Here is a 12,562-nt window from a genome sequence, read left to right as displayed (position 1 = left end):
TCTTTTCTTAAAAAGGCTTCTCTGGCTCGTGTATAATGTACCAACATTTTTGGGTATTGGCTCATTGTTGTGGAACACTATGTTTGGATCAGTGAAAAGGTAACTCACTTCACACTTCACTTATCTTGAAATGCTAGCATAAGCTGTTTGTTACTCTTGGGAATGATTATGTCAATTATGAGAATGATTAGTACCTCTTTTGGCAGGACACCAGTTTATGATACATAAGATATATCCCTGCCAACTAATATGAAATATCCCCCCAATTAACCATTAATTACATTATTTTTTAATTTTAAGAGTCTGATTTGGTAACACTTTTTTCTTTTATGACATCAGGCTTATTAATATTATTTTTGAGGCATTAAAAATATTTAGACAAATCTTCATTTTTGAATTCATTTATAGAAAATATGATTATTTTTTTATTTTTACTTACATCTAGCAGATATGATTTTTTTTTTTTGTAAATTATTATTAAAACTTTGTGAAGTACTTTATGTTGTCACTAATTTATTTATTTTTTATCTTTAATCCAAATTATGTTAAATATACATATTTTATGAAAACTGTTATTTGACGATTACACTCGTATCAATAATTTAAACATACTATTTATCATTGCCTGTCCTCTTTGTTTTCTTTTATTTATCAGTCTGTTGTTGATAATAATATTAAAGCTATATAAACCTCAAATAAGTTAATTTCCTTATTTTATTTATTTGCTTATATTATAAATAAAACTGAACATCATTTTTCATAGAATACAGATATCTAATTTGTATAAAAAATAAAATAAATAATAACAGTGACGCTGTAAGGTGCTTAAAAAGTTCTTGTAATAATTTGTAGTTATATACGATTAATCTGTTTTTAATGTTGCATATGAGTTTTGAAAGATGTGGAATTTATGGATTAATACAATGTATCTGAAGATGGGCTGAGACCGAAACCGGTTCTACAAAAAATCATACCTGCTATACGAAGGAAATAATAAAATATTTAATCATATTAATAAAAAATTCAGCAAATGCTGCATTGCAAATAATTTTCATATAGTTATAGCAGATAATTATTTGTTAGGGGGATGCAGATAACAGAATAGATAAAAAATTTTCTAAAATATTGTTGAGGCAGACTGAATTTTGTAAGTTTTTTTCAGTAAATCTCCGAGTCTTCTTCGTTTTCAAGTATATTGCAGTATTTTTTTTAATAGATCATATTAAAAAATTTAGATATTACAAAATATTATTTATTCTAAGTAATTTTTTTTTAATTTTGGCTACTCATTACATGATTTTTATTCATTATGTAACAGCCAAAACAGCATTGATGTGAAAAACACAGCCTAAAAACAATTAAAGGAAATTATTTGAATGTAAGATGATAAAAACAAGATGTTAACCATTTTATTTCTTTTAATGTTTTTATTTTAATTTTAATGCAAGAGGTTAATCTCAAATAAATAAATAAATACAAACAGGTGAAAAGTAAACTTATTGAAGGCGAGATGCATCGCAAATTTTATGACGTAAAATGCAATACAACAAAGTTGTGTGTAGTATGAAGTAAGTGTATAGTGAAATATATATGCAGTAACGGTGTAATAAATAATGTACTGCTACAGTGAAGCGTACTTTACATAGTGGTTAACCGGGATGCAGGATGTAATAATATAACGTAACGCGTGCCTACGCTGGTAACTGAAGGATTGCCTCTTACAGCAGTCTTGTGTTGTTACTGTAGTGATATACGTATTTAATTTATTATAAGGTTGTTTTGTTACAAGACTTGGGATGTAGAAATACTGCAACGAAGAATTATTGGTTTAAGATCCAGCAATGAATAAACGGGGATAGTTCTATCTAAAATCTTTGCTTTCTAAAATGTAGACTGAAAGAGAATTTCTTGTTTTTTGTTTTAAATAGTCTGTAATATTTTCTTCAACATAAATACAAATTGACATTAAAAATAAAATAAATAAAATAGAAGTAATATTTCAAGGGGATACGCCAAGACGGTTACTCTTAAACGTTAAGAATATTTATTTTTTATTTTAATTACCGTGGAAAATTTACGGGTACAGTTATGATACGGACGTAAAGTAAATGATTAAGTGCATAGATCCCAAAAATTTGAATTTAGAATTACAATATTAAAAATCGTACATGAGTTAACCCAGGTTAAAATCTTTTTACGGTTAAAATTAAAGGAGAAATGGAGTAAAAGAATCAATAAATAAAACAAAAAAAATAAATAAATAAAGGCGCTACCGAGGCTGGAATACGTTAGTAAAATATAATTCTTTTTATAAAATTTTACTAGCACGGCTCATAAATATTCTTTACTCGAAAAAATTACACTGTATCACGTAAAACCATTATTCATTCCTCCCTATGCATAATCGAAAACAAAAATTTTCAAACAGATTTGAGATTCACATCCGACATTAATGATAAAAAAACCCCTTCCGAGCAAATGCTCTTTTGTTTTTTTTTTATATTATAAGAAAAGTAACGTAATTAAATAGATTAACTGTAATGGAAGGATCGCATTATTCTCGATGAAGACAGTTAAACGAGTACAAGATTAGTAAATTAAAAGGTTCTACCTCTACGCACTCACAAGTAGAAAACATATTTCTCGCGATCCCAAATGTTTCCATCATTTTACAACCGATTTTTATGAAATAAAAACTAATTAGTGAAGAAAAAATGGCTTATTAGAGTTTTTTTTTTTAATTTTATCAACTGTATTCCGAAATTGTTTATTTCAAACTTGACAAAGTTTGAGTAAAATTTACGTTAGACATAATAAAAAATCTCCAAATTTGGAAAACTAATCTAGTAGTATGGACCTTTTAAAACTAATGAGTAAAAAACACTACATTGTTGTAGAATGTTCTATAAGCAGGTAAACGCTCGCAACAACGTATTAAACAAGAAATATCTCGACGGGTTTTAGTTCAACTAGTGAGTGAGATTATCAGTACTACTACTTAGTCGTCTCTCATTCATCGTTATTATATGTATTAATTTTTAAAATCTACACTGTGAGAGATTCAGAAGGGGAAAGAACACTAGATGGTGCTGCAATCGCCATTCATAGAAAAATGTTCGAAAATAACTTTAATTTTTACGGAGGAAGAATATGATTAAATAGTAGTGGAGTATTATGTATTCAACGTTTTTCGGTGTTTTGTCACTGCGCTCGCAGGAGTACGAAATTATTCTACGTGCATAGCCAACCGTCATTTAAACCACTGATTCTTAAGGAATGGGACATGAGTATTAATTCAGGGAATATGAAAAATTTACGAGGAAAGATCGGTATATATTCAATAATTTTTATTATTAAAATTTACTTTCGTGAATAAATTATTATTTTATTATAGAACTAAATATTTGTTTTATTCGGGAATTTAAAAATAATATCATAAATAATATTTTTAAATATATTTTTTAATAGTACTCTATAAATTAATACGATTTAAATTAAATGTGAATTATTATGACTAGAAGTACTAGAACCGATATAAAAAGAAAACTGAAAAAAATAACTGTAAATATAATTGTAGTAAATATTCTTTTGTTTTTATTAATAAATAAATTAAAGCCTTATAATTCATTTATGGGAGGAACGTGCACCTCTTAAACTAATTATTTATTTCACTTCAACTTTCTTTTGTAAAATAAATATCGATTACATGTTGTAAATAAAAAATAAAAAAACAAAACATTCTTATAAATATAAACTGATTATTAAACGTAACTTAAATGAAAAATTACTAACTTGTAAAAATAAAAAAACACCCTCTTTTAATGTTACTGAAAAATTTTTTAAATTAGTGGTTAATGTTCTCTATATGCAGTATAATTTCCGGATTATTCCAAACGTTTATCCTTGTCTAACTTCATTTAAATTTGCGTAATTCATAGCACAGGACCTCACGATAAATTAGCTCGATTTTTTAAAACTCTGCAAGACGGAAATCTCTTCAAAACGGAATTCTTACTAGGTCCCGTCAGATTCAGTTTTGGGGAGGTTTTACTGAATATAGTACCTTCAAGAGTATAGTATTTTGGTTTATATTGTCTAAAGGTTGAGAACTATGACTAAAACCAAGCAATTAATGTTATATAATCATTATTATCACTATTATTTAGTCTGACAGCAATTCTTATTTGTTTAAGGCTAAACTTTTACTTAAAATGGAACACATACATAAGCAATTTGACAACAAATTAAGACAAATTTCATATAGCATAAATCATGCAATAACAAAGATGCCAATATATACAAATAAAATTATGTACGCAGCACTTATTAAATCACACATCAGATATGGACTTGCGATATAATCTAGAGCACCAGTTTTATGTATATACGAGTATCTAGTGATATATTGTGTACATAAAACTTCAAATCTTAAGATTTAGCTAGAAAATGTTAAAATCCATATTCAATGATGTAAGCTCAAAAACAATAGGATATTGAATTTTAACTAATAACATACATACACTACGGTCATAAATAATTATTATAATCCAAATTTCAGACAACGAATTAAACACGAACACAATACAGGAGAAAGAGCAGGAGTTATACAAAATTTAAACCCAACAACCACAGTGCTATGAACAATCGCTCTCAGAATATTATGTGGCAGAATTGTTTAACAAATTAACAAATCAAATAGAAAAAACTTCTCAAACATATGATCATACACCGAGTTAAAATCAAAAATGACTTTTCAATTACGAATGAAAATGACTATTTATTTCAGTAACACAAAGCACCAGATATAACTCAAAAACACACCTACGAAAACTATATGGAAAAAATCCAATATCGATCTATCACCTCACCCAGATGGGTGCACTTCCAAATATAGAAAACAGGATAAATACAAAATTTACATATATTAATGGGGAAAATTATAGATACATAAAAAAAATATTGTACTGTAAACAAAGTAAAAAAAGCTGATGACAGTGTTGAAGGACTTTCCCGCCACGCGGCTTTTTTCTGATGCATGGCTTATACACACATTCACACACAGCTTAATTAAAAATATTTATCGTTTTATTTAAATATAATATTTTTTTAATTTATTTAATTCAATGATTCTAACTAAAGCACGCGTATTCTGTTATTTCATTCGCGCGGGTGTTACGGTACTATCAGTTACTAAATATTTTTTTTACATTACTCATATATTTAATTCTACCGCTCACCTGTGACGTTAAAACAAAGAAGACGACTACAGCAGCTGTACGTCAGTACTACACTAGCGCTCCTTGTCGTGTGAGGAGATACTAATGACACACTATATACACTTTTGTTTTCTTTTTCCTGTTTAGCCTCCGGTAATTACCGTTCAGGTATTACTTCAGGGGATGATATATATGAGTGTAAATGAAGTGTAGTCTTGAACAGTCTCAGTTCGACTGCGCAGTGCAGGTGAGGAAGCGATTGCTAGATTATACACACTGGTGTGTAATATTTATGAAAAAGGGGAAGTTCCGTCAGACTTCAAAAAGAGTGTTATAGTCATGATACCAAAGAAAGTAGGAGCGGATAAATGTGAAGAATACAGAACAATTAGCTTAACTAGCCATGCATCAAACATCTTAACAAGAATTCTGTACAGAAGAATTGAGAGGGGAGTGGAAGAATTGTTAGGAGAAGACCAATTTGGTTTCAGAAAAATTATAGGGAAAAGGTGAGCAATTTTAGGCCTTAGATTAATAGTAGAAGGAAGATTAAAGAAAAACAAACCCAACATACTTGGCATTTATACACCTAGAAAAGGCATTCGATAACGTAGGCTGGAATAATATGTTCAGCTTGACCAATATGTTATTTGGCTAATATGTTCAGTTGGACCACTGAATGTGAAAGAAAATAGGAGAAGAAAAGATTATAGAGGTACAAGAATTTTGTTATTTAGGAAATAGAATTACTAAAGATGGACGAAGTAGGAGCAATATAAGCTGCCGATTAGCACAGGCGAAACGAGTTTTCACTCAGAAATATAATTTGTTTACATCAAAACTTAATTTAAATGCCAGGAAAAGATTTTTGAAAGTAAATGTTTGGAGCGTCGCTTTATATGGAAGTGAAACTTGGACGATCGGAGTACCTGAGAAGAAAAAATTAGAAGCTTTTGAAATGTGGTGCTATAGGAGAATGTTAAAAATCAGATGGGTGGATAAAGTGACAAATTTTTTTTTTTTTTTTTTTTTTTTTTTTTTTTTTTTTGTCCAAGTTTCACTTCCATATAAAGCGACACTCCAAACATACACTTTCAAAAATCTTTTCCTGACATTTAAATTAATTTTAAATGTCAGATTGAGTAATATTATATTATTTACGTCATTGTTATTTAGATTTGTATTTGTATTTGTATTTGCAGCTTTACAGATCATATTTTACAAAGAATAATCATCCATCAAATATCTTCCTTCTTTCCTAGGCAAAACGATTGCATTTGAGTGATTATGAAAAGGTGTTCCGCTCACACGTTTGTCAATATTTAGAACAAAAAAGTACTTCAAGGTAAAAAAAAAAAAATATTAATAATAAAGTTCCCGCACTTAAAATATTTATCAGCATCTGCTCGGATATAGTTAAATGTTTAACAAGTACAATGTTTACTTTAGGAGAAAAAGTGACAATATAGAAAAAGACACCGCATTAGAGTTGATTATTATTAACTTACTCAATAAACATACAGAATAAAGGAAAAATGAAAAATGTCAATATATTTTCGTTTGATGATTATCATGTCGGTCGCCCACACACATTTCTTCTATTGATGAAATATATTATTAGCATAACGGTAGTAAAATTTATCAATTTAAAATTTTATTTTAAGTATTTTATGAAAAATCGGTTATTGAAATTTATTTTCTTGAATAAATTATTTTTATTATTTTATTGTAGGACTAAATCTTTATTTTATTCGGGCGTTTAAAAACAGTTTTAAAATATATTTTTTAACAGCACTCTAAAAATGAATACAATTCAAACGAAATATGAATTATTATTACTAAAAGTACTACATCCGTAATAAAAAGAAAACTGTAATTAAATACAATTGTAGTAAATAGTTTTTTATTTTTATTATTACCTAAATTTAGGCATAATTAATTTATGGAAGAAACGTGCACCCCTTAAAGTCCTTCTATTTTCTTTTGTAAAATAAACATCGATCACATGTCTTAAATAAAAATAAAAAAGTAATTCTTATAAATATAAACTGTTTATTCTAATTTATTTTTAGAATAAATAATTTCATCGGTTTTAAAAAAAATATGATTTAATTAAGTTAAATTTTAATACAGAATGAATTAAATCATATATTCATTCAAATTGATAAACACATCAGTACTAAATTCTGTTAAAATTACGTGTATAAAACAAACAGCAAACTTCTAATGATTACAATATTTTCTTTCTCTTACAAATGTACAGATAAAAAACATTATGATTCAATAGAGATTTATTCATTCCGATATCTTACTTCCATTAAAGTTTATACAAAACATAAAACTCATTTATAAATTTAACAAACATTTCAAGTAATAGCGCCGATAATATTTAGAATATTATTAAAAATAGTTATAATAATTCATTATTACCGAGCGTTTGTTAGATTGGCGATGAACTCCATGATCTGGCCTGGTGCAACGATGCCATCGGAATCCTGATCTACTAATCGAAATAACTTGTCTACTATCTGTAAAAATGAAAAATAAAGATGATCACAATATCAATAAATTTATAGATAAAATACGATTCAAGATAATGAGTTAAAGGTTCATAATTTTATATTAATTTACATTGTTTGCAGAAATTAATAACTGCTTAATAAACTATAATTAGGTTTAGGTTTAACATACTAATATTACTACTAGACAATAATTATGTGACTACTTCACTTTTTATAATGTTTTTTACACAAAAAAATAAGTTTTTATAATTGGTTAATTATAAGGAAATAATATCATTTCATCTAGTGTTTACAACCATTTGAAACATGCATGACGTCTTAACAATGAAAAAAATTAATAAATTTTAAGTTGTAAGTTGTGGGGCAAATTTTTTTATTCGATACGAGAATAAATTCAACAGTTAGTAAATACGAAATAGTTTTGCAAATGATAATAATACTAGTAAAAACTTCAACGGATAAAATTCACATTCTTCATAGAACAACATTTATTTACAGTGTATAAAACATTCGCTTCTGGTTTCGTAGAACGGGTAAAGAAAACACCAGAATAAAAAAAAGAGAAAGAATGTTTATTCATAGGGCGAGAATAAAAATAAATGAATATCATATTAGAAATCTAGCAGTATGTTAACAGTTCACGTAGTCGGATACAATCGTAAATGTATACAATACTCGGTAAAAAGAATATATTTAAATACACTAGCGTTCAAGTGTGTCACATGAAAATGTAAACTTATACGAGAAGTATATTCACACAATGCTTCTCGGATTTACTGATGAAAGTTAAAATATTATAGCCGTTCAAGTTGTACAGTACATCACATCTCGTTAACACAAGTCCGTTGTTATTGTAATAATGCAAATCAAATAATACTTTTCTATCGTAAATATGTCAAAGACTTTATTACATGTTACAAAAAAATATCTAGTCTTCGTTAGCTATAATTGATCATTTTCATAACGGTGTGGTATGAACGTATAACATGAAACACAATAAATATCACGGGAATACTATTTTTAATGAATTTTTCTATTATTATTATTATCGATTCAATAATATGTAAATTTAACAAATTATTCAGCATTTATTGGGCCATCAGAAAAAGAGTTGGCTTGAGTACGAGTATATTATAACTTTTAGCCTACAAATGTAGTCAATATTATTTCTATAAAAAAAAGTCAGATTGTAACCAGATCGATTTGATAATAGGTTGGCAGCTTTTTTTTTTACATAAATTAGCCTTTAAAATTAAAAGATAAAATGTCACTCATGAAGAGTAGTTATAAATCTTAATTTATTCGTAAATTTATTTCTGCAGTTTTTAAAGCATGTGTTAACATTTTACATTTTATGAATTTTAATTTTTAATTCTTTTTATTATATAATTATTTTATTCTGAGTTAGAATACGTTGATATTGTTAGTGTATTTCATTTGGAAACACATTATTCTAGGATACAACCGAAAAATAAATTCTACGCGAATTTTTGTTCACATTTTTAAAAATATTCTGCAATGATTATCTTAATTGTGAAAACGTAAAAAATACAACGATTATTATATTTAAGTAAAACTCAAAATAATAATAATAATACACTAAGATAAATTTTAGCTTGCTTTACAGTTCAACCTTTCTTTTTCCTGTTTAGCCTCCGGTAACTACCGTTTAGATAATTCTTCAGAGGATGATATGTATGAGTGTAAATGAAGTGTAGTCTTGTACATTCTCAGTTCGACCATTCCTGAGATGTGTGGTTAATTGAAACCCAACCACCAAAGAACACCGGTATCCACGATCTAGTATTCAAATCCGTGTATAAATAACTAGCTTTACTAGGACTTGAACGCTGTAACTCTCGACTCCCAAATCAGCTGATTTGGGAAGACGCGTTAACCACTAAACCAACCCGGTGGGTTTGCTTTACAGTTCAAGTTATACATACAATTAAAATTTTTAATTAAAAGTTTTTATGGGAAACTACCAGAAAGCCTAACTTAACACAAATTACTAATGAAATATATATTGAATAAAATATGTATATTTTATTATTAAGAAATATAAAAAAAGCAACCATAATTTATATAAATAAGTGTGAAGTGACCACATAAAAAGGTCTATTATAAAAATAATGAGCTAAATACAATTCTATGATTTCCAATGTTGCAATGAATGCTCGTCAATTTCATTTATTTCCATTGTTACGGATATCTTCTACTACTATCTGGTTTCAGATCTCCCTCGCCGCCTGTTTTATGGTAGATCCAAAAAACACATTTTGTTGCAGTATAGAAGTTTGTTCTTATGAAAAATAAAAAAAATATATTTTATAGTATATACAGAGTGTTTCATAATGTTCTTCGGAGTTTCGAAAATTCATTAACAAAAAACTATTTCATTCATTAGAATAAAACAAGTACTGTACGAAAGAGTACTTCAAATAGTTTTTTTCTACATATACTAGGCAATTAGTAAACCATTTGCTCGCTAGGCGTCGACAGTAGAGAAAATGGCTGCCACGGGAATCGAGAAGTCGTTTTGTGTGTTAGAATTTCACTTGTCAAAGTCAGTAATTTCTGTGCAACGTGCGTTTCGGTTGAAATTTCATAAGGAGTCACCAAGTGAAAATTCAATTCGTGCATGGTATAAATAATTCAGTGAAACTGGTTGCTTGTGCAAGCGAAAATCAACTGGTCGTCCATCAACCTCAGAAGTCAATGTTGAACGTGTGCGTGCAAGTTTCATTCGCAGCCCGTCAAAATCGACGCGGCTGCAGGCAGAGAATTAGGAATTCCGAAAACAACAGTGCGAAAAGTTCTCCGTAAACGTTTATTGTGCAAACCGAACCATCTTCAATTAATCCAGCGTCTTTCTGATGGAGATAAAACACGTAGGCTCGATTTTTGTTTACAGTTACAGGAAAAGATGTTAGATGAAGGTTTTTTAAACAAGATAATTTTCAGCAATGAAGTTACTTTCCATATTAGCGGCAAAGTAAACCGTCATAACGTGCGAGTTTGGGGATCTGAAAACCCACACGCTTATGTGGAACACATTCGGGATTCTCCGAAAGTAAACGTTTTTTGTGTGATCTCTCGTGAGGCAGTGTATGGGCCGTTCTTTTTTATGGAAACGACAGTAACCGGCATGATATACCTGGATATGTTACAATTATGGCTTATGCCTCAGCTACTCAACTATTCATTTTCCAGAAAGATGGTTATCCTGCCCATTTTCATAACGAGGTTCGACAGTACCTTAACACAGTATTACCTCGGCGCTGGATAGGACGCGTCTGAAGAAGACCAACACCAAGATCACCAGACTTAACGCCATGTGATTTCTTTCTCTGGGGTTACGTGAAAGATAAGGTGTTTATTCAACCAATGCCGCACGATATCGCTGAGATAAAGGATCGCATAATCAATGCAATCAACTCAATCGAAAATGAGATGTTAGAACGAGTTTGGTAAGAGCTAGACTTTCGTGTTGATGTGTGCCGTGTCACCAGAGGAGCACATATTGAACATTTATAGATTTTAACAAAAACTATTTGAGTCCCTGCATCACCTCATACAACTTTCATTTAGGTAAGTGAAATAAATACTTTTTTTGTACTAAATTTTTGTAACTCCTAAGAACATTATGAAACGCTCTGTATATAATATACCACAGTGATTCCAAAATTGTGCGCCGAGGCGTCCCGGAGAGCCACGGCCTCTTCACAGGGGCGCCGCAAAATATTGTAAAAGCTTCATAATTAATTGAACCAAGACATTTATAATTATTAATTTAACGTTAATAAAGTAAAAAAAAATAATGAAGATACACAAGTTTTTTTTTATTTTTATCTCTTACTTACGAGTAGTCATACGTTTACTTAGTGTAGAGCGCCATGGAAAAATTGTATTGAAAAAGGGCGCGCCGCGACTCAGAAAAGTTTGGGAACCACTGATTCAAAACCGGATGATTCAAAAAGAGTTCATAACTTTAAAAGCATATAAAAATTTATTGAGATGACTTACAGATTCGATTGAGGGTTCATTTTATAGAAAAACACATCAAGTTTGTCACTCAACATTCACTTTGGTTTGAAATCGTTTCAATTTGCAAAGCGACATACATCCCACCTGAAGTCAATTTCATTTCAAACAATAGTCAACAAGTCAGGTGTTTCCTCTGCAGCTGCGGCGTTAATTCGAAGTCTTAGCTCAACAAGATTAGCAGGCAATGGTGGTACATAAACCCGATCTTTAATAAAAACCTACAAGAAAAAATGTAGCGGTATCAAATCTGGGGAGCGAGGTAGCCATGCAATTGAGCCTTTACAACTAATCCACCGAAATGGGAGTCGAGTATCAAGAAAATCTCGGACTTGTAGGTAGTAGTGAGGTAGTGCCCCGTTTTGCTGATAGTAGTAACGTCCGTCTTGATCATCATAGTACAACTAAGGAATTAGAAAATTTTGAAGCATGTCTGTAAAGGAAACCATTTACGGTTGCCTCCTAGAAGAAGAACGGGCCGTATACCCGTTATTTAATAATACCCCTTATTAATACCCCTTATTTGGCAGTTATGGGTGTTCACCTTGCTACTGATGTGAAATGTTAACGCATCACTAAAAATTACATATCTAAAAATGTATCGTCTACAATTTTATCATCATTTCTAGACAAAACTGCAGCCGAGCAACTTTGTCGTCATCTGTAATATGTTGAAGTTAGGTTGTACGGCTTCAAGTGCAATCGTTTACGAAATACGCGCCAAACAGTCGTTTGTGGTATGCCAGTCTCACGTGAGGCACGTCGAATCGATTGCTTCAG

At 29.7% G+C, this 12,562-nt stretch overlaps 1 protein-coding gene across 1 annotated transcript in view; it reads right to left on the bottom strand.

Moving 5' to 3' along the window:
* Positions 1-12,562, bottom strand: part of Nox (NADPH oxidase) — a 705,004-nt gene that overhangs the window by 69,441 nt on the left and 623,001 nt on the right. The window contains exon 5 of the mRNA XM_075361037.1: positions 7,647-7,744. Coding sequence (XP_075217152.1) covers positions 7,647-7,744 — 98 coding nt within the window. The remainder of the gene's footprint in view (positions 1-7,646; positions 7,745-12,562) is intronic.

Source organism: Lycorma delicatula, chromosome 3, assembly GCF_047948215.1.
Source record: "Lycorma delicatula isolate Av1 chromosome 3, ASM4794821v1, whole genome shotgun sequence".
NCBI classification, from domain to species: Eukaryota; Metazoa; Arthropoda; class Insecta; order Hemiptera; family Fulgoridae; genus Lycorma; species Lycorma delicatula.
Note: the sequence above shows the minus strand (reverse complement) of the source record. Positions and strands in the feature narration are given on the sequence as shown.